Genomic DNA, 24655 nt, shown 5'->3' with positions numbered 1-24655 from the left:
TAATTTCCCCACATTACGTACACACATTCTAGCATAACGGACAAAGGGGAAATGAAACAAGTAGATGAGAATTTCTAGAAGAGTACTCTGCTAGGGGACCAAAACTCAGATTTTAGACACTTTTGACTTCTAAGGAGAAAGGGGAGCTTGAACCAAAGTGATGGCAATGATGATGAATATAGCCAGAAAGCCAACATAAAAAAAATCTATAATATACAGTAAAAAGATAGTTGTTTCCAGAAATAACCTTAGATGCCCATACTCTCTAGAGTCTGAGTTTTGATACCTCACTTCCCCAAAAAAGTGGAAAAGAAAAATTTCATGGAACAGGAAGGTAGAAATACAAACAAATGATTTATACTAGAATAGGTTTGGGAACTCAGAGTGCCTGCCACCGACCTTTACTCCTCATGTTTATCTCCCCAACTGAACTGCATATTCCATGACTAAGATGAATATGAGTATGGGAAGAAACATGGGAAAAATGCAAAGTTCAAGAAATTTAAATGCTTTGGAGGTTAATGTTAGCAGTTTAAACTTGAAAACAAAAGAGATAAATATGCCCATTATGCTTACACAGGCTTATTGAAAATATAATAGATGCAAATATTCTCTGAACTCCTAATATTTTGTTACCACAAACATGGTACAATTCACATTAGGTATTTGACTTTAAACATTAAAAATAAATTTCTTAAATAGAAATCACAGTTTTGTGATTTAAACTCTATTATCTAAATCAATGCTGTCTAAAAGAAAATAATGCAAGCTATAACATGAGCTCCATATGGAATTTTAATTTTCTAGGAAGCACATTAAAAAAGTATAAATAAATAAATAAAATTAATCTTAATATATATTTATTTAGCCTAATGTATCCAAAATATTATCATGTCAGCAAGTAATAAATATAAAAATTAAGATATTATACATTTTTTTCTTTGTACTAAGTCTTTGATATTCAGCATATAATTTAAAAGTAGAGCACCTCACCATTACAACTTGCCAAATCTTAAATAGTTTCTTATAACTAGTTGTTTCCATATTGGACTGTGTAGGTCTAAGTTAACTTTACATGGCCATTATTTTGCGAGAATGACCAGATGCAATAAAATGTGTATTATTTATGGTTTGGTTAGTATCTAACAGTTGTAATCCTTCAGAAGGCAGAAAAATTTTCATACCCTGTTTTATTTATTTTTTTAGAAGAGCACTTATAGAAAACTTTCAGAGTATAACTTTTGGACACTCCTCATCTTGCATCTTATCTCAAGTATGGAGCATTGCACCCACATTAAATGTTTAAATTTGAATATTTGTGAAGAACGGATTACACATTTTTATTATGTTAGACATAACTGAACAAGCATTGAACTGGATTGCAGCTGACTGGTTGACAAAAGTGCCATGTTTTATGGACATTTAATTAAACACATATTGATTTTGGTTTTAGCTTTATTGTTATGCAGCCTTATATATATTTTCTGGCTTCTATCATTTTTGACCCTAGGAAAGAAACCTCATGGGCTCTGAACATTGTGCCCTTACTGCCAAATGTGTAAACACCCTGGCTCAAGCAACATTTTCCTTACGCCTGCTTGCAAATTGTAGGAATGCTTCTATTCCTTTAGTTCTTAGTGTAATTGTCACTTACAACAGAGTATTATTAACTTAAGTTTTACCATCAGAATCTCCTGTTTCCTTTTTTTTCACATTGGCATAATTTTCCGTTACTTATTTGTTTTTATTTTTTTGAGACAGGGTCTCACTCTGTTGCCTGGGCTACAGTGCCGTGGCATCAGCCTACCTCACAGCAACCTCAAACTCCTGGGCTCAAGCGATCCTTCTGCCTCAGCCTCCTGAGTAGCTGGGACTACAAGCATGTGCCACCATGCCTGGCTAATTTTTTCTATGTATTTTTAGTTGGCCAATTAATTTCTTTCTATTTTTAGTAGAGACAGGGTCTCGTTCTTGCTCAGGCTGGTTTCGAACTCCTGATCTTGAGTGATCCGCCCGCCTCAGCCTCCCAGACTGCTAGGATTACAGGCATGAGCCATTGATTGTTTATTTTCTATTTCTGATTTTATAGAGACAAATATTGTGCCTTCTTTTTTATCTACTGTATAATTAAGGACCTAGTACCTTATAGACAATAAATATTAGATAAGTGAACTTAAAAAATGCTTGTTATAAGGAAACGTTGAAAGCTTATTTTATCTAAATGCAGAGTAAATATTGTCCATCTGGTAGAGATCCAAGATTTCTCTGAGCTGCGCACCATCTACAAAGCCATTCCCAGATATCCAGTGTTTCTACTATAGCAAGGCTAGAAAAGCATTTTTTTTTATTTTAAGCTTTTAAAGCCTTATAATTATCTAACATTTTGCAAATCATTTACATTTTAGTAAGATCATTTACTTTGACATTCAGCAATTTATTTTGTTCTTTCCTGGATGGTCTGAGTCTTTCTATTCTTTAACTTTAGGGACTTTTTTCCTTTTTAAAATTGTTCTTTTTTTCTTTACTTTCCACATTTACATTCTTAATCTTGGTGTATTTTGCAGGTGATATTTGACAATATCTGGAGATATTTTTTTGTTGTCATACTGGGTATGGGAGAGTATGCTACTGTCATCTATTAAATAGAAAAAAAAAAAGGGTGCCACTAAAAATCTTAAAATGCACAAAATAACTCCCCAGAATACCTCAGATGTCTATAGTGCTGATGTTATAAAATCCTATTCTAATTTAATAGTTCACTTTAAAATAGTAATCTGTGTTTTTGTCTTAAAATGATTCCTAAATTTAATAAAATCTGCTTTTGTTTATAATACACCTTTCACTTCCTTGTAACTAATATTTTTTCAAGTCTGTAAAAAACTTGGTAAGTTGAACAGCAATGACCATTTAGCAGTATCATTCTTTTATAGTCTTTCCCCTGTTTCTTTAACTGTTGGCAGCTATAATTAATGTTTTGATGAATATCATCATGTAATTTTATTAATTTAATGTACCTTTGTTCATCTATTTTATAGGTCCCTTTAGATGGAATATAATACAGCAGAAGCCTTTTCATCAAAAGGATTAATGCCTGTGTTATCATTTCTGCAATAAAACAGGAAGCTAAGTGGTGGAGGCCACAAACACTTCAAACCTGGATTCCACAATTCTACATTAAGTGCTGGAGTTTTTATCACTCTGCTGCAGGAAAGCCTTTGCCAATGCTTACAAGGAACTGTTTATCCCTGCTTCTCTGGGTCCTGTTTGATGGAGGTCTCCTAACACCACTTCAGCCACAGCCACAACAGACTTTAGCCACAGAGCCAAGGGAAAATGTTATCCACCTTCCAGGGCGACGGTCACATTTCCAACGAGTTAAACGTGGCTGGGTATGGAATCAATTTTTTGTGCTGGAAGAATACATGGGCTCCGAGCCTCAGTATGTGGGAAAGGTAATGGCGTGTTTCTTTTGACAACCACTTGATAGGAAGGGGGAATATGCATTGTGTATTGTGTATGGATGTTTTGCACAGGAGTTGAACAAACCAGTGACTAGACCACTGGCATTGAAATCCGAGAGACCTGGTTTATCTTCCTGACTCGATGGCCCGGGTAAGCTTTGGAATATCATTAATCCCCTCTTTGCTTCAATTCCCTCTGATTATTTTAATGAAAACAGTATATTTTTTTGTTTCTATCTTTGACATTCTTTGCTGAAGACATGAAGTTAAATATGCAAATGTCATTAAGTATAATTATAAGCATAGTATAAAGGTAGTTACAGCATATTATTGCTCACAGCCAAACTGGAATTGTTTACCAACAAAAAACACAGAGAAAAATCACCTGGCGTAAATATTGTAAACTGATATTGGTATTCTTAAATGATCAGAATGTGTTCTTTCTCCATTCCCCTTAAAACATGACATACTATTTTTATTATGGTTCAAAAGTGTTGAATTTGTCTTGCTTATGCTTTATAAATAATTTATTTATTACATATTTCACAAGCTATTTATAAAGCTATTTATGACTTAAGTAATAAATTTGGAACCCAAATATATAGACAATTTTCAACAGAGAATTCAATTTTTAAATTTTATTGCAAGTTTATAGAAATTTAATTTTTTATACAAAACTGTTGATGGTAACTGTTTCAGCGCACTTATGTTTTGCTGCTTATTTTTCTTTCATAAAAATTTTCACCCATGTCTAGAACAGATAGAACTTATCCATTACACCAACAAAGGTTTTTCCCAAAAAAAAATAATTTTTGATTTATTTTTATTTTGTGAATTTGTTTCTAAATTTTCTAAAAGAATTTTTTCATGGGCTTTATTAAAAACATATATGCTTGAGAACAGTTTAAACTAAATCCAAAGGCAGAAATGGAAAACCTTAGTAGGAAGAGCATTTGGAAATGAACACAGAAGATTATAATTCTTGACCATTAGATTCCCTAAGCTTTCTGAAAAGAGAAACATGATGGGTCTTATGATTCCAAAGTTAAGTCAAAGGAAGCATATTCATTGTGATCTAAATTCTTTGTACCACATTTTTTTTTTTAATTTGCCTTGTGGAAATATATTTAAAAGATGTTGAAGGATTCAGTGAAGAAGGTCTTTCAATAGAAACTTCATTGAAAACAAACATACAGCCGGGGTTGCCACTAAGGCATACAGGGCCCCAGGCAAATATTATTTTGCAGGGCAAAAATTGAGTCACCCCACATTAGTCTGTGAGTACCATTCTGGCAGTCCAATTTCCAGGATCTTACAAAAAAAAAAATGCAGTGCCCGTAAGCAGGACCTATCTCTTCCATAAGGTGCCTACTAGGAATCAGGGCATGGGCATGTGGCCCTGGTACAAACCCATACTACAATCCCTGGAGCTCCACGGAGCACCCATGAACCCACAGGTTGTGTCAAAGTGAGCCCCAAATGGGAAAAACGGATGCTGAGGCCTATACACTTCCAGCCCAGACCAGGGAGCCCTGATCAGGATTCCCTTCTCAGGCTGCTCACAGATAGCCAAGGACACAGGAAGGATCTTAGAAAATATTAAGAAAGACACTACAAAGTATAAAAGTCCTCTGAAATTCCTGCACAAAGCTTCTGCTTATATAATTCCTCAATATGATCATGGAAAATAATAATAACTAAAGCATTTCTAGGTAAGATAATTTCATGTAGTTCTGGTACACTTGCTTCTTTTGATTTAATTTAATATAAGGATGGAGTTTGAAACCCAAGATAAATGGAAGGACAACATAGCTGTAAAACTCTGCTATATATATATATATATATATATACTAATATTAATTATCTAAATCAACTCTGTTTATGATAGAAGCTATACATCACATTGAGGTTACTGGCAAATGACTGAAGAGAAGATATTCTCTGTATTTATTTGTTTGTTTGTTTGAGACAGGGTCTCACTCTGTTGCCCCAGCTAGAGTGCAGTGGCATCATCATAGTTCATTGCAACCTCAAAGTTTTTGGCTCAGTGATCATCCTTCTACCTTAGTCTCCTGAGTAGCTAGGACTACAGGCATACACCACCAAACTGAGTTAATTTTTTGTGTGTTTTTGTAGACAAAGGGGTCTCCTATGTTGCCCAGGCTGGTCTCAAACTCCTAGGATCAAGTTATCCTCCTGCCTTGGCCTCCCAAAGTACTAGGATTATAGGCGTAAGCCACTAAGCCCAGCCTATTCTTTGTTTTTGATTTAAGCAGATCCATAAACTTTATTTTCTAGACTTGGAGGTGATAAAGATGGCATTAAGTTGAAAAATTAATGAAACTTAATTTTATTTGACCCTAGATAGGGTAGTACTTCACCTCCTGGTGGATATAAGAAACAAAATTTGTGAGATTGCTTATGTAACTTTTTGTCTAATACTTTGAAATTCTACCTTTGCAATTGCTGTGAAAGTATAAAATTCATCCAGTTCATTTAAAAGTATTTATAAATATGATTAAAAAGATCACTTTACTCAAGTGAGAATGGCTTTCACCAAAAAGTCCCAAATTAATAGATGCTGGCATGGATGTGGAGAGAAGGGAACACTTATACACTGTTGGTGGGACTGCAAACTAGTACAGCCACTATGGAAAAATAGTATGGAGATATCTCAAAGAACTAAAACTAGATCTACCATTTGATCCAGCAATCCCACTATTGGGTATTTACTCAAAGGGAAAAAAGTTGTTTTATCAAAAATACACATGCATTCAAATGTTTATAGCAGTACAATTCACAATTGCAAAAATGTGGAATCAACCCAAGTGGCCATCAATACATGATTGGATTAATAAAATGTGGTATGTGTGTACTATGAAGTATACCAAACCAGAAAACAAAACAAAACAAACAAGAAACCCGATGAACCAATACCTTTTGTAACAACATGGATAGAACTGGAGACCATTCTTCTAAGTGAAGTATCACAAGAATGGAAAAAAAAAAAAAAACCCACATGTACTCACTATTTAATTGGAACTAATTGATCAAAACCCATGTGCACATATAGTAGTAAAACTCAATGGAAACCAGGGAAGGAAGAGGAAGGGATAGGTAAATTCACACCTAATTGGTACAATACACGCTATCTTGGTGTTGGGCACATTTATAACTTTGACTCAAACTGCACAAAAACAAATCATGTAACCAAAATGTTTGTACCCCCATAATATTCTGAAATTTAAAAAATACACAAATGAGTATTTAAAAAAATAACAAATAAAAAATGTATAGGCAGTACTAAGAACATGGACTAGAGAAGAGCAGGGTATATTAAGTAAAAAAAAAAATCCAGAAACTGTGGACATAGAATCCCTCCATGTTTTGTCTTGTAGGACAGTCAGGATGAGGATACTCCACAGTGAAACAGAGAAGGATCTAAGTCCTGAGATAAACAAAAGAGAAATTGGTTTCGACCTCCTTTAAAAGGAGAACAGGTGAATAAAGAGGCATATAGGTTTATAGTTATGATTAGACTATTATATTTTTGCCATTAGACTGTAAATACCATAAGGGCAGACGTAAGTCTGGCTTATATATTAGAATGTTCCTGAGACTAGCACAGTGCCCGATGCACAGTTGACATTTAACTAACACCAGCTGAGTAAAGAAATAAATAATGTTGATTTATATTCATCTGTTTTTAAACATCCATCTAGCATGCTCAAAGCATTTTCTATATATATGAGTTTTACATAAGTAGATTAATGTACAAAGAATAAAAAATTTGATTAAAAAGTGATGGATACTTCAATTATCCAGATTTGATTAATATACATTGTATGCCTGTATCAATACATCACATGAACCCCATAAATACATACAACTATTATGCACTCATAATAATTAAAAATAAACATTTAATTTTTTTAAAAAGGAGTAAGTCTAATATCTAACTTATTATTACATTTAAACAGCATTATTTCCATTGGTACATGGCTCCACATTGGTAATGAGTAATGAAAACCCATAGTTCTTAAACAATGTATGTTTCTAATGCAAATGAAATGACAGTTGCCAAAATTTCTTTTCCACAAGGAAACTAATTAAAATTTAATTAACTCTGTCTTGATGCTTCTAGATTTGAGAATAGAAATATGATAACATGGGGACCAATTCAAACCATTATATGAGTGTGTAAAAACATATATAAGTATATCGATTCTTCTGCTCTTTCTAGAATGGCTTTTAGACTGCTCACAGAAAAGTGAATTACTATAAATAATATAGAACTCAAGGCTAAGGAAAAAGACAAATGCAAAAGTGCCAAGCACAGTGATCAACTAACTGCAGTTGAAAACTTGTACCATTGAAAATCCAAGTATAACTTCTGACCCCCTAGAACTTAACTACTAATCGCCAACTATTGACCAGAAGCCTTACCAATAATATAAATTATGAATTAATATATAGTTTGTATGTTATATGCATTATATACCATATTCTTACAATAGAGTAAAATAGAGAAAACAAATGTTAAGGAAATCATAAGGAGAAAAAAATATATTCACTATTTATTAAGTGGAAGTGAATGATGATAAATGTCTTCATCTTTGTCGTCTTCACACCATGAAGGCTGAGGACGAGGAGCAAGAGGAGGACAAGAGACAGTCTTACTGTCTCAGGAGTGGAAGGTGAGACAAATCTGTTTATAAGTGACCCCCACTGTCCAAACCTGTGTTGTTGAAAGTCAGCTATACTATCTTTAACTTCAAATCTGACTTTCGGTCTTTTTGCAGAAAGAGCATATATGGAAAAAGGTAATTTGTATAGTTCTCATTATTGAAAACTCCACTATTTTAGAGAAAAATTAAATTTTGTACATTCAAATCTAAAAAAAATGCCATCATAGAAATTTATAGAGGGGACCCTGAGTTACTTAGTGGACAGAAGCCTCAATGATCATTATATTTAAAGAAACAGATTTTAATATTGACAACCTTTCAAAAAAGACAAAACTGTGATATTGCTTATAATGATTATTAGGTTGTTAAGTATGAAATGTCTGATTTTGAATAATAAGTGTAGTTTATTATATCTCAAACAAGAAGCAGTACAATTAATCAAAGTATTTTAATGGTAGTTTGTTTATACCATCAGAGAAAAAGCCTGGAGAGCGAGTGGCAATAAAATAATGAAAGGCGGTTTCCACAGGTTGTTGAGAATTGAATAATTTTTCTTGCAAGAAGTGGTCCAAAGTGGAAGGAGTGGTAGTTAGCTGGTGTAAGATTTGGTGACTATGGTGGATGACAGAGTTTCCAAGGCCAGTGTCTCTAGTTTGAGCAGCATTATTTGTATGACATGTGGTTGAGCGTTGTCTTGCAAGAGGATTGGCCTGTCTCTATTGACCAATCTCGGCTGCTTAATCGCAAGCCTCCTCATCATTTCAAATGGTTGCAGTAGACATCCGCTGTAATCAATTGACCAGGTTTTGTGAAGCTGTAGTGGATAAATACCAGCGCTGGACCACCAAACAAACACCATTACCTTTTTTGGATGAATATTCAGTGTTGGACTGTGTTTGCACTTCATCATTATCCAACTGTTGTGTCAAACACTCGTGATTGTCAAAAAGAATCCGTTTTTCATCACATGTAACAATACAGTGTAGAAATCCTTCACCTTTATGTCATTACAGCAAAGAAAAACAAGCTTAGAGATGATTTCTCTTCCGAGTCACTTTTATTCATGAGGTACTCATCTATCCAGCTTCTTTACCTTGCTGATTTGTTTCAAAGGGTCCAATATTGTTGGAAAAGTAATGTCAAATGTTGCTGCTAATTCATGCATAGGTTGAGATGGATTTGCTTCCATTATAGCTTTCAGCTCATCATTATCTACCTCAGTCTCAGGTTGCCTATGTGGCTTATATTCAAGATTAACATCACCAGAACCGAACTTTTCAAACCACCAATGTATTATGTATTCATTAGTCATGTCCTTCCAAAACACTTCGTTGATATTTCAAGCTGTCTGTGCTGCATTGATTCCACAATGGAATTCATATTCGAAAATAACACAAATTTTTGACCTATTTACAAAAATTGCTCTAAAAAAAATTTAAAAGGTAATCACAAGCCAAACCATGTGTTTGAAAGACTGAGGATATATCTTCACAATAAAAATAAAACAAGTGACAAAGTGAAATGCCAGAGATATCAACTGTCAAACTTAGCACTTAAGGAAATTGGACATTTCATACTTAATAACTTATTTATTTATTTATTTAGTTTCTATTCAAATAAATCACAAGGGTATCTAGAGGGAAAGCCAATGTTTTCCTCAATTAACATTTTGGATTTGCTACAATACCTGGGTTGGTATAGGGTTCCACCCTGTAAAGTAAGAAAGAAATTCATTTGATCTGCAAAAGATTTTTAATTCAGATGTTACCAGTTGGCTCAAAGTAACCAAAAGCAAAAAACGTGTATTATCATAGACACTCACATGCAAATGCATAAGTGTATATACATACACACTCAATAAGTTGGATGCTTACACCAATATAGATAATTGTATGCCTATGTCTGTATATTATGAAGTTTTGTCTTAGCCTCAAAGTTGTGTAGCAAGAAAATGCTACCTATTTTATCCTCAAAGAGTAATTTAGGAAATTGAGTTGTCATTTCAGATAAATCGTAGTTAGCAGCAATTCTTAAATTTAATTCTTAAATCTAATTTGTTTAAAAGGGCAAAAAGATATATAAACCCTAGTTTCAGAGGCATCCATTTATTCAACATAATTTTGCTGAAGAATGCATTGTGACTTGAGATTAAGCCTTGTGAGGATGAATGTTAAGTATGAAAGTCTCTGGATTGCAATTATTAAAGGTAAGCTTTATTGAGAGCTTCCTTTGGGGACTGTTTTAATTGCTTTACAGACATAAGCTTGTCTGATCTTCAAAACAGCAGTATAAGGGATATTACTATAGTCCTATTTTACATATCAGAAAACTGAGGCACACAATAGTAACTTCCCCATGGCCCAATGCCCAGTGAATACTGAAGTAACATGTTAAGAGAGGTAGTTTAGTTGTGTCGCACCAGAAAATATCACAGTTTATTATCCTTTAAGGCTCTTAAGTACTAATAGTAATTTCAATATTGTCTCAAAAGTACTGTAACAGAGATACTATTAGAGGCTGTGGCAACACCAGAAGGTCTATGACTATGTCCACAAGATGGAAGAATCCAAAAAAGCCTTCACAGGTGATGAAGCACCTGAGTTAAGTCTTGAAGAATGATTTTATTTTTCCAGAAGAGGTAGTCTGAGGAAAAGTTTTTATAAGTACTGAAGCTTGAAAGGTCAAGGTGAGCCTAGGTAACCATATTTCAGCATTGTCAGACAGTTCAAAGCCATCCGGTTAGAGTAGGCAAAAATAGTGTGGAAAGGCTCAATGCTGATACCAAAATAAGTAGTATTTGTTCATAAAGGTGTTAAGACCCACAAAACTGTCTTGTTTGGGGTTTCATATCAATGGAATTGCATTTCCAGAATTATCACTCAGACAACCAATTCAAAGATGCATTGGCAGGAAAACAGGTGTAGAGATAGGGAGCATTTGTAGGAGAAGATTGTAAGAGGCTTGCATAGGATCTAATGAAGGAATGAGGTATTAAAGTTGAAGTTTTTGTTTTTTTTTAATTTCAGAATATCACAGGGGTACAAATGCTTTGGTTACACATATTGCCTTTTTCACCACAGAGTCACTGCTACAAGCATGCCCCTCCCCCAGATAGTGTATCTGCACCTGTTAGGTGTGAATTTACCCATTCCCTCTTCCCTCCACCCACCTCCTCCACACCTGATGAATGTTACTTCCATATGTGCTGATCGATTAGTACCAATTTAATGGTGAGTACATGTGGTTGTTTATTTTTCCATTCTCGTGATACTTCATTTAGAAGAATGGGCTCCAGCTCCATCCAGGATAATACAAGAAATATTTTGCCAGTTTTTTATGTCTGAGTAATACTCCATGGTATACATATACCACATTTTCTTAATCCACTCATGTATTGATGGGCACTTGGGTTGTTTCCACATCTTTGCAATTGTGAATTGTGTTGCTATAAACATTCGAGTGCAGATGTCTATTATAAAATGTCTTTTTTTACTTTGGTAAATACCCAGCAGTGGGATTGCTGGATCAGATAGTAGTCCTACTTTTAGTTCTTTAAGGTGTCTCCATATTACTTTCTGTAGAAAGTTGTACCAGTTTGCAGTGCCACCAGCAGTGCATGTGTGTTCCTATCTCTCCATATCCATGCCAAACATTTATTGTTTTGGGACTTTTTGATGAAAGCCATTCTCACTGGAGTTAAGTGATATCTCATTGTGGTTTTTTTGTTTTTGTTTTTTTATTTCAGCATATTATGGGGGGACAAATGTTAAGGTTACATATATTGCCCTTGCCCCTCCCTCCCCCCTTGAGTCAGAGCTTCAAGCGTGTCCATCCCCCAGGTGATGTGCATCGCACTCATTATGTGTGTATGTACCCATCCTCTCCTCCCCCCTCCCACCTGCTCATTGTGCTTTTGATTTGCATTTGCCTCATGATTAGAGATGTTGAACATTTTTTCATGTGTTTATTTGCCATTAGTCTATCTTCTTTTGAAAAGTTTCTCTTTGTGTCCTTTGCCCACTTTTTGGTAGGGTTGTTTGATTTTTTTCTTGCTAATTTTTCTGAGTTCTATAGAGTTGAAGATTTGAAAGGTAGAGAGATTGAAAGAATTCAAGATTCATTGATCATGGGAACATAAAGTATGAGACAGATTAGAGATAAATTTTGGAGGAAAAAACTATAGAAATTAGTGGATAATTGCATATAAAGAGTAAAAGAGAAGTAAAACTGACACAGATTCCTGACTTCTGTTTTATTAAGATCCTTTATAGATTTGGGACTAGAATAAGAGATAAGATGATCAATTATAGACATTGTATATCCTTAGTTACTTAGAAGTACTCAAGTGAATTATATCATGTTTAGATACATTAATCTAGTGCTCAGAACAGAGTAATTGGTATACAGATGTTAGTTAAATTCAAATAAGTGGGTAATATACTCTAGGAAAAATTATACAGAAGGCAAGAGAACCCTGATTTTTAATTGCAAAGCCAATGAAGAATTAGATAGATATAATTAGTAAGACATAAAAGGCAAACATTAGATAATGTCATGTGAGATAAACCAGGAAAAAGTTTTAAGAATAGGAATGACAAAAGATGTTAAAATCCACAGGTCAAATGAAGTTTCTGCTGCTATTAGATTAGCTCCTCAGCAATGGCTGTAGCCAGGTCAGCCTTGGTGAGTGGAAGCCCATGTTGCCAAACCTCTGTATAACCCCATCCCTGCCACCATTTGCCACTTTATTCATGAGTCCATTGGGTAATGGCGGGGGGGGGGGGGGACTGGTAAAAGAAGCTGACTGGCATCCACAGAATGGGTCAACCTATCCACTTCATTATTAAAATCCTCCTCTGCTCATGTTACTTTTTTGTAAACATTCATCAATCTTTGCATTTTTTTGCACAGAGAGGTCTATCCACATACCTCTTCCCTACACTTCCTTGTCAATAATTATCCAATCATGTCCTTCAAGTCCCTGAGCATCCAGCCAAATCATTGGCCATAGCCCTTGAATCAATATGTAATCACATGTCTGGCCTTTTCTAAGCAATATGACAAACTAGGTATACTGGTCAAAGTTCTGCCCATTGGGAAAATTTCCCTTCACCACTGTGTTTCAAAGATGTCCCAGAAAGGCTGTTATACTGCAGCTGACCAATTTCTGGTGGTACCTGTCTATCATGAAGAACTATCTGTACACCAGGTACACGTCTGCTCTTCATTTGTCAGCTGATGCAGGAAATACATCATGAGGCCATAGATAAAGAGAGAGAGAACACAGTATAACAGAAATCAGGAACCCTGGACATTTGGCTACTTCTTCATATAACTTACTTGTGCCTTCAGGGCCTGGTCAGGCCTGACTTTGTATGCACCACTTTCACTTGATGATGGAGTAGTGCTGTGCATACTCAACTCTGGGGCCATGCACCTTGCTGGGCCATGCAGCTCCCAGTTCATGATGGCCAGCTCAGGTCACATGATAAATTTGTGTACTATGGTTAAGTGTTCAGTTTTCACTAAGGCCCAGTAGCAAGCCATAAGCTGTTTCTCAAAAGGAGAATAGATATCCACATGATATCTGATATGGATATCCACATCCATCCTGATGACAGGGCTTTCCTCCCAAATCCTAAGGGTCTGTGCTGCAGTTCTCCAAAAGGAACTAACCAAAGACTCCAAACAACTTTTCTACTACTGACACTTCTCAAACACCATTGAATTTTCTGGATCATATAGCCTAAGTGGCAGAACAGCTTGTCCAGCAACTTGAACCTAGTTCAGAGCCGTCTCTTGTTGTGGGCGCCACTCAAATTTAGCAGTGTTTTGGATCACTCACAGGCCAGAGTAACACACCTGAATGAGAAATATGTTGCCTCCAAAATTAAAAAATAAAAATCTATGAGGTGCCGTGCCTTTTGGGAGGCTGTAGGAGGGGATCACATACAACAAATTTATCCTTCCCCATAGCAAAGATAACTCAACATGCCCCACATTATTGGACCCCTAGATATTTTACTGAGGTAGAAGGTTCTCGAATTTTTGTCAGATTTATTTCCCTCCCCCATCATAAGTAAATGTTTTATCAATAATTTTAGAGTAGCTGCTACTTCTTGCTCACTAGATCCAATTAGCATAATATTATCACTGTAATGCATCTGTGTAATATCTTGTGAAGGAAAAGATGATTAAGATCCCTGTGTCCTTAATTATGACATAGAGAGCTGGAGAGTTAATACGGCAATGTAGTTGTACCGCTGACCTTGCCAGCAAGAGGCAAACTGCTGATGATGGTCTTCACCAACAGAGATAAAAGAACATTTATTTTCCATATCAATAGCTACAAACCAGGTACCAGGGGATGTGCTAATTTGCTCAAGCAATGAAACTACATCTGGTACAATAGCTACAGTTGGAGTCACCACCTGGTTAAGCTTATGATAATCCACTGTTATTCCCCAAGGTCCATGTGTCTTCTTCACAGGCCAAATACGAGAGTTAACTGGGGGTGAGGTGGCAATTGCCACCCCAGCATCTTTCATTCTTGGTGGTGGCACTAATCTCTGCAATCTCTCCAAGAATGTGATATTGTTTTGGTTTATTATTGTTCTATCTAAAGGAGAGTTTTGGTGGCTTCCACTTTGCCTTTCCCACCATAATAGCCCTAACTCCACAGATCAGAGAACCTGCAAAGGAATTCTGCTACCTGCTAAGCATATCTATTTCAATTATACATTCTGGAACTGGGGAAAGATCCACAGAATGGCTTGGAGAGCCACTGGCCCCACTGTGAAACAGACCTGAGCTAATAAACTCCATTGATTCCCTGGCCTCTATAAATCCATATGCTATCTGGTGGACCTAGTGATCATTTGGGTCTCCTGAAATTAGCATCCGTTCAGAGCCAATGTCCAAAAGGAAAAATAGAAGTAACATGATAGCTACAATTGGATTGCAAAAATAATTTGTCTATTTGAAATTTCTTGTGTATTAACACTTAATATTAAGATGACATTTTGGGCTGGGCACAGTGGCTCATGCCTGTAATCTTAGCACTCTGGGAGGCCAAGGCAGGTGGATCGCTCAAGGTCAGAAGTTCGAAACCAGCCTGGGCAAGAGTGAGACCCCGTCTCTACTAAAAATAGAAAGAAATTAATTGACCAACTAAAAACATATAGAAAAAGTTAGCCAGACATGGTAGTACATGCCTATAGTCCCAGCTACTTGAGAGGCTGAGACAGAAAGATTGCTTGAGCCCAGGACTTTGAGGTTGCTGTGAGCTAGGCTGACACCATGGCACTCTAGCCAGGGCAATAGAGTGATACTCTGTCTCAAAAAAAAAAAAAAAAAAAAAAAAAAAGATGACATTTTGACCCATGTGTATAACCCTTAAAACTCAAGAAAAATGCAAAGCCAATTATGTAGCTCACACCCATAATCCCACCACCTTGGAAGGCTGAGGTTAGAAGTTTGCTTGCAGCCAGGAGTCATGGCCAGCCTGTACAGTATAATGAGACCTCCATCTCTAAAAAGAAAGAAAAATTAGGCATGGTGGCTCATGCCTATAGTCCCAGCTACTTGAGAGCCTGAGGAAGGAGGATTGCTTGAGCCAAGAGTTTCAGGCTACAGTCTGGGCAACAGAGTGAGACCCTGTCTCTAAAAAAGAAAAAACACATTGTATCACAAAGTTATACTTTCATAGTTAAATAATTTTAATAGTTCCATTCTCAGGTGCAATACTTATTTATCTACTTATTTACTTATTTGGTTCTTGAATCATGTAGTTTTTGAGAAGCCTATAATGTAGCTTTCCTTGTGCAATTTCCTATAAGTGTAAGCTTTCAATATCAGAGTGATTCCTGTTCATTTGAGATTCAAGCCTCATAATACCAACTCAATCTTCATAGAAGTATGTCTCAAGCTCTGTCTAATGTGTTTCACTACTGTCATTCAGATATAATAGTCTCCTTCTGAGTTGATAGAAATGGGAAAACTCACATCTTATTTTAACAATGCAGAGAATAGGAAACCTTGACATTGCTTGGTTATTTCAAACCTCATGCATTTTCTTGACTCCTGGCTCTCTTACATATCTGAGAATTTTGCAGTGTATTCAAGTGCCCTAAATCAAAGCTTTGTTTCTAATTCATTCTGCTGCCAAACAGGTTAACCTTGTTGCTCATCAAAGCATCTTTAGCCTTCCACTTTTTCTTTAGCAAATGCTGGAAGGAGCCATTTTAGCTCTTTTTTACAGCCTTTTTAGCTAAGTCTGATATTTAAATGCACACCTGATTCTTAGACATATCGCTGAATTTTATAGTCTCTCTCAAAACATGAGGCTATCTTTGAAATCATCATCTTTGGCTGTGATTAGATAGCAATACAGTTAAGAGGAAAATTACTTGAAATGGAATTTGAACAAAGAAATGACACAGTATACTAAAGTTCCTGTCGAATAGTCGATAACCATTGTATGCTAGTTCTCTCTCCTTTACAATTTATTTCTTGTTTGTAGTTGTTTCATAATATGCTTGTTATTTCCTAATAGCTATACCATAAAGGTTCAATGTGTTTATTTTAATTGAATTGGCAAGATCTTGAGTGGAATTCAGCTGTCTTTAAATCAATATATGAATCACTAAAGCCAGCATCTCAAAAATAACATTAAAAACATTTAAGATTTGAGCACTATGTTTTCTTTTTCTCTTTTTTTCTTTCTGCTTTCTTCTTCTCTCTTCCTCCTCTTCTTCCATCCTATGTCTAATTAACTTTTAATGCTACCTTTTCTATTAAACACATCTCTATATTATTCATGAATGGCTGCCTGATTATAGTTACTTAAGCTAGGATAAGCTTTGATTCTAATTCCAGTCCATATGATAATTAGCCAATGAAAGCACTTAAGCATGTATGTGCCATCCATATGACTAACATAGTCGGCTATCACATACACAAATTATATTGGCACCAGAAATATTTTAAGTGCATTTGTCACAAACCACACAGTACAATTAATGCATGTGTGTATCTGTGTGTGCATGTGTCAGAAATCCTTTCTCTGAAATATTAGGTAGATTCTTTGGAAGACAGTGTTCTCAATGGGCTAATATTGTTGAAATTCTACAACTTGTATATTATACCAAGTAATAAGAGATAAACCCCAATAGAATGATTTGAAAAGAATCCTGGGAAAGTCCACCTGTATAAAAAGATAAGAGAAAAAAATAGGCAGTATAAGGGTGAGCTAAATGACAATGATTTCAAATTTAATGTTCTCATCTTCTAACAACATTGAATTCATGAATATTTGCCATGGTTATTCCACTCAAACCTGTACCTGAAATATGAAAATATCCTTTCGGTAAAATTTAAACGTAGTACATACATTTGAGAAACATTCTTCTTTCCTTACTTTGAAAAAAGTGAAACCACTGGTGTAGAAGTTACCATCTATATATGTTTTATTGTTCATGAGGCACAACACAATTTATTGATACTGACATTTCATCAATATACTGTATAACTAATATATGAAATTACTAATAGGAAAGCATATTTTTTTCTACTCCGAAAATTTCCCATAAAGATTACACAAGGACATTTTCTATATGACATATATCAGTGTAACCATCTTAGAAGGGACTTTTAGTACATGCTCATTGTTAAAGAGTGCTGTTGCTTTTTGCTGTTTTATGTCAACTGTCAAGAACTGTCTTCCACAGTTGCATAGATACTAGAAAAAGAAATGAAATGCTTTCGTCAGAGAAAACGAACCTTTTTTACTCATAGCACAGCAAGCAGCACGATCATCAGCATAATTGAGTCAGTTCCCATTTTCCCCAAGTAACACTGGGGCAAAGTAGGCAGGTCCAGATGGACGCCATTACATATGGAGGGTTGCATTACAGGAGAGGACCCCTGATAATTACTGTGCTTTATTTCCGAAGGAAACACTATCTTTTACTATCCAGTAAAAAATAGTGCCTGCCCTTTGCTTTGAGAGAAGACACAGCCTCAGTTTTTCAAGGTTGTATGCTATATGAACATCACTGAAAACATAGTCTTGATAAAAGAACATTCTGGGCTTTCTATACAAAACTTGTAGTAACATGAGAGACCTATGATGAATTCTCTTCTGACATTATATAGTGTGTTTATTTGCTAAAGCAACACTGAAGAGTGTAGTGACTTAGTAAAGTTAGAAGCAATTTGAGTATTTTCCTCTGTCAGTTAAATGAATTGCTTAGTCAGTAAATGAGGGCTCCTTCTCTTTTTCTCTTTTGTTGTTTTTCTTTTTAAGTAACAACAACAACAACAAAATCATATTCTCCTAGAGCTCGTATCCTTTTCCATTCTGAATCTTGGACTTATAATTATAAAGAAGTGATGAATCTGAATATATGAAGTCCCAAGTCTATTCTCAGCCCTCAGTGATGTTGGTCTGTACAAATTCACTATCTTCTCAATAAGTACAACCTTTATAGTGTACCTACATGTTTTTCTCATTTAAATGATAGCAGTTAACTTATCTTTCAGCCACTGTATATGAATAATTGTTTGGAATAAGCCTCTCCATAATTAAACTGATAATCTCATTCTTTAATAGTTAAGAATTACTTTTTCTACCATAAATAGTAATTAAGTATAATTAGGAGTGGAAGGTTTATATAAAATTAAATTTTTTCTTATTTTTCTAAGTATTCAGTGCTATTGAAATTTGAAATAACATGAGACAATTTGGAAACAGTTACATGGTTTTATGATATTTTCAGACATCTACCACAAAGAATATGAGATTGTAATTCAAAATGTTGTTTTCAAAGTTAAGGGCATTAAAATAGTGCAATGATATTTTCCTATAATATATTAAAGGCTATAAAAACAATTCTCTGTTGAGTAGACTTACAAACTGAGATATGAATTGATAGCATCGGAACTATACAGAATTGTAGCTGTGTTGACTATATCAGCCTATTTGCAAATACATTTCAAATTGTAACTTTTGAAGCCATCCCTAAAGAACTAGTGTTACAGCTTTAGAAAATAAATAAATAAAACACAAGAAAAAGCAATTTTTCCTTTCGAATAAAACAACTTTAGCATCAACTAGGAGAATATTTAAACATATCTTTCTTATTCATTCATTACATGATCACGATTGGAGAATTCCTAAAAACGCCCCCCTTTGCTTCATAGCTATTCGCATAAACAGAATGTTTTCCTTATGCCTACAGCTGCACTCATGTAGCGCCAAAGAAGAAGCACATGGAAAGTAACAATAGTTTAATTTCTCTCAAATGGCTGGAGAAGCATTCTTTTTATTTCTTTTTAAAGAATACAAGTTTCTGAACCCATTTAAAACCTGAAAATAAGAATGAGATTGAAGATGATATATTAGGTAAAATATGTCTTTCCCTTCCTTCCTTCCTCTCTTTCTTTGTATATTAAAAACCTGCTTAAGAGACTGAAAGAAGGGAAAATTTAGGGGAAAAATAGAGGCTATTCTAAGAGGTTAAAAAATAGTGAATATTTATTAAAAATATATTAGATTTCTCTCTAGGTAGCATCATCCAATACTTCCAAAATTTCTAAGTATATTTTTAAATGTGAAGCAATTACTACAAGGGATAGGCATTCATTGTGAATTTTTGCATACCACTTGATTCCCTAGAGGACACAGAGATGCCAGTAACATATTCGGCCACTGTCATTAAACAAGTAGAACTTCATCACTCCATGAAAATTTTTGCAAACACACCATGTTTTCACTTAATTGAAAAATTATAAATATCTGGTTCTTGTGGATATTAAAACAGGAAGCCTTTTCTCATAATTTGTAGGCAGGAGTATTAGAAAGGTTAAGAGGATAGAAGAAAGCCTTTTTTACTATCCAGGTATTTTCTGAAGAAATCCACTTATATGCTGCCAATTTCCCTGTGTCTGAATAGACCAGCTCCTCAGAGTTCACACCCTTCCCTGATTCCATTCTTTTTTTTTTTTTTTTTTCTCCTCTGGGAAAGAAGAGGGTTCAGTTAATGAGTTCAGTTAATGAATCTCAGTCACATATTTTTTTCCTACCAATGGCAAGTTCCTGAACATCTTTGAATGTGCTTCTCTGCTTCATGGCTGCCCCTGCTCACGCTGTTCTTTGTTTCATGTCAAGGAGTTCCAAGTAAATATTTTGGTCAACAAAGGAAAATTTAAACATTAACAGGAGCTTTTCAAATACAAATTTAGATCAGTGGTTGGCAAACTATGGTCTTCAGGTTAAATCCAGCCTACTGCCTGTTTTTATAAATAAAGTTTTATTGGAACACAGACATGCTTATGTTTCCATATTGTCTATGGCTACTTTACATTACAATGACAAAATTGAATAGTTACGACAGAAACTGGATGGTTCATAAAACCTCAAATATTTATAGCCTTGCCCTTTCCAGAAAAAAATGTGCTAACCTTTTCTAACCCTTGACACAATAAGAACACTATACAGACTTCATCCTTTCATTTGTGATATGCAGAACTCACTCAGTCCTGTCTCTGTATTGATGATTCAGGATTCTCCAGGGCACTGGATGATTGTCAGAAATGAGTCTTATGGGAATGGGGGGAGAAAAAACAACAACAGCAGGTGCAATGGAAGAATTGTGGGCCCTTTTGTATCCACAAGAACCAGATATTTATAATTATTCAATTAAATGGAAACTGTGTTTGCATAGGTTTTTATGGAGTGATGAAGTTCTATTTGTTTAATGGCTGAATATGTCACTAGCATCTCTTTGAGTAACTTTACCCCCTTAAATCCTTATCTGTAAAGCAGAGATGATACAAAAAGAAAAATCATAAAGTTATTATGGGGATTACTGAATCCACATATGGGATGATGTATATAGATTCTCAGCCAAGTGTCATTAATGTTACTATATTGCCTTCACAATTTTTTGTCCAGTGTAGAAATTATAATATTTCTGGATGGCATGTGGGGATTCAAGCTTCACAGAAAAGTGTCTAGATTCATCAGAATGTACTTTTCAGGTCTTTGAACGAAATCATATAGGAGAAATCTGTCATGTTTTATAAAGTCAAACATAGACTCTTATTTCCACTATTATTTCTTAGTTTCTCAAAAATTTCCCAGCCTCCCAAGCATGCCCATGTTGCAAGCTTTCCTTCCTCTTAATATATCTATATGTTTGGAACAACAGTATAATATAACTTTGAACACATAGTCACAATAACTGAGGAAATTGCTAGAATTCATTCATCTCGTTTTGTAGAGATTAGAGTGATTCCCATTATAAAGCATAGACAAAATGCATATATTCAGAGTTAACAATGTATTGGAGAAGTCAGGTCAAAACCAAATATATTCCTGTGAGCAAATAAATAATATCAGAACCAGGGGGACTTGTAGCACAAAATAGGTTAAATAAGTGATAATATACATAGCGGAGAAAAAGACTAAAAACTTATTTTTAAATTTTTAAATAAAGACACTACTTACTTATTCTTGGTTGCTTTGAACATTTATTTATTTTTTAATAACATCTGCCTCACTTATATTCATTACAATAAACAATGTGCAAATGAATTTTGCAATTATTATGTAAATTTTAAAAATTTACATTTCATAGAAGAAATGTAAAAATGATTTCATATTTTAGAATGCCAATATATAAATTCAAACTTTAGAAGTGTTAGGTATAGGCCGGGCGCGGTGGCTCACGCCTGTAATCCTAGCACTTTGGGAGGCCGAGGCGGGCGGATCGCTCAAGGTCAGGAGTTCGAAACCAGCCTGAGCGAGACCCCGTCTCTACCAAAAATAGAAAGAAATTAATTGACCAACTAGAAATATATATACAAAAAATTAGCCAGGCATGGTGGCGCATGCCTGTAGTCCCAGCTACTCGGGAGGCTGAGGCAGTAGGATTGCTGAGCCCAGGAGATTGAGGTTGCTGTGAGCTAGGCTGACGCCACGGCACTCACTCTAGCCTGGGCAACAAAGTGAGACTCTGTCTCAAAAAAAAAAAAAAAGAAGTGTTAGGTATATATCTCTATCAATATTTGCAAACATGCACTAATAATTTGCCAAGCATTTTTTTACTGTTTGCCTCCACTGATTAGATTGTTTTATAACATGCAAATTTTGATTAAATACCAAAGTTTAGTTATTATATGGGGCATTAAATATATTTAAGAGATTATTATTTAAATTTTATCATTTGATTAGTTTTGAAGTGTAGTCATATTAATATATTGAAGGTGATGCCTTTCCTTATGAATTTTTATTTATTAATGAATATATTAGTGAACTTTATTACTAAATGGATGTTAGTAAATAAAATATTTTAATCAAGCAATGACCAAAATCAACCATTATGTGCATTATAGGAGGTTTAGCAGGTAAAGAAAAATAATAAGAAGAAAAAGAAACAAAAGAGCAACCATTAAGCTAATAATGAGATAACTGGGTAGGGGAATAATCCAATTCAATTAAGGAAAATAATTACTTACAAAAAATATTATGTACTCTTAATATGCTAAGCTTCCTGGGGGAGAGTTCAGAATGACAAATAAGATTTAGATAAGTGGAAAAGAGTAGAAACTGAGAATTTTAAGATAAGAGTAAAATATAAGTTTAAATAAGAGGGAAGAGTTGAATGTTAGCAGGAATGAAAATACAGGTTTCAATATGTACCTGTTAAATCGTAGGCCTCAGTAGTATAGATCTACAAAATCAAGTCACTTGCTATTTTCCAGTCCCTGTATACCAACTGAGCAGAATGTCTAGTCCTTTCCCAGGTGCCTTGCACCTGTCATAAATAAGTTTTCCTCACAGCTGTCTCTACAGTGAGTTGAAGTGCTGACTGCAGCAACCCACTCTTCATTATCCAAGGTCTACCTGGCCTTGCAGTGCAAGTCTCTGCTGATTTTCCAAGGCTAGAGTTGCTCTTCATGCCGCAAGTGAAGAGGTGCTGTCTTCTCAGTAATTATCCAGTTGGGTATACTGTTACACACCTGGTATCAGAGAGAATATATTAATAGCATATAATTTTACATTCAAAATGTTCCATTAAATGATAAATTATATGGCCACCTTAGTGTGTACATCATTTAGAAAACTTCCCAGGCCCCAAAGGCTGTGACTATATTGTTATAACTCTATTAAATCACACACATGCATGCAGCTATTTTTCCCAGGGCATGCCCATTGAGGTCTGGAATTAACTGCATTCTAGACTTAAAACAGTATCACTCTCCTGTGGCCTAGTCTTGGCTTTAACACAAGATTTCTTTCCTATCATTATGGTGACTTTTTTCTTAGGGGTCCCTGTTATCCTCTAGCCAGTTGGCCTCAGTCAGGGACTATACATACATTGGGCATATATAATCACATTAATACCCTCCACATTATTGCCAGAACTTATTCTGCTCTTTTACAGACTTTAGATGAAACAGATACTTATAATAAAGGTGAAATCCAATTTCAACTCTTAATATAAACTAAAACATGAGTAGATATTTGCCAAAATGTCCAATTATAAACTTTTGCTCTCACATGAGTGGGAAGGTTCTTTACCTTATATCTGTATAACTATAGTAGGCCATTATATTAGTTTTCTCCAGAACTAAGAAAAAGTCTTGTCCAATGCAAACCCTATTCTTATTAGAAGGTGGAAACTAAATGGAAATTTTCAGTAAAAAAATTTTTCTAGCTTCAAAAATATAAAAAGCAAATCTCTACCAGAAAACCATGAATTTAGAGAGGTAAATAATTTAGCAATAAGTTTGCTGGTTCTTCCAGCTCTAGAAATTATTTACAAATTATCTAAAATTTGAGTAGATAAAAAAACTGGAAAAGGAGATGATGAAGTAGAGATGGCATTTCTAGAAAAATTTCTTGGAGTAAGATTTCTAGTGTTTTTCAAGCTTAAAGGTAAAGTAACTTTACCTGTTATAGTGTAGAGGTAAAGCACAAAGGTAAAGCACTAAAAAGTGTCCTTGACCAAAGTGAAGAGCAAAAACTACATTTTGATAGGAGGGATGAGTACACCCAAGTAAAGGACAAGAGTTTGAAAAGTAAATCAGGTTGTTAAGTTCTAGCCTTATTTGATTATCCTGATACTCTTGGAACTATTTCAGCCATTCAGAAATGGCCCAAGATGATTTTTCATAACAATTGAAGATTATGCTTGTGGATTATAAAACAATTTCTTTGATGTTAAAGAAATAAGAACTTAGGCATAAATTATGGCTTTGGTACAAGGCTTAGGAATGGTAAGAATTGGATATATTTGAAAATAGCTGTAAAAGGTGGGGTGATAGAGTAAATGTAAGAGGTGAGCTCTAAAATTAGTGAAGATCACACCTATCACTTAGTATTTTCTGATTTCTATGTGGAGAGTATTCAAGTATTATTAATTTTCTCAGCACCCTCAAGAGGGAAGTCCTATTGTTTTCAGAATGTTAATGATAAAAAAAAAAAGTGGAGGCATAAGG

At 34.9% G+C, this 24655-nt stretch overlaps 1 protein-coding gene across 4 annotated transcripts in view; it reads left to right on the top strand.

Annotated features, from left to right (window-relative positions):
- Positions 1-24655, top strand: part of CDH12 (cadherin 12) — a 947374-nt gene that overhangs the window by 667585 nt on the left and 255134 nt on the right. For all 4 annotated transcript variants that reach the window (XM_020290041.2, XM_020290040.2, XM_020290038.2 and 1 more), the window contains one exon: positions 3036-3452. In XM_020290041.2, the coding sequence (XP_020145630.2) occupies positions 3222-3452 (231 nt within the window). In that variant the 5' untranslated portion in view covers positions 3036-3221. The remainder of the gene's footprint in view (positions 1-3035; positions 3453-24655) is intronic.

Source organism: Microcebus murinus, chromosome 11 (assembly GCF_040939455.1).
Source record: "Microcebus murinus isolate Inina chromosome 11, M.murinus_Inina_mat1.0, whole genome shotgun sequence".
In the NCBI taxonomy this organism is placed as follows: Eukaryota; Metazoa; Chordata; class Mammalia; order Primates; family Cheirogaleidae; genus Microcebus; species Microcebus murinus.
This window is presented reverse-complemented; position numbering and strand designations above follow the sequence as displayed.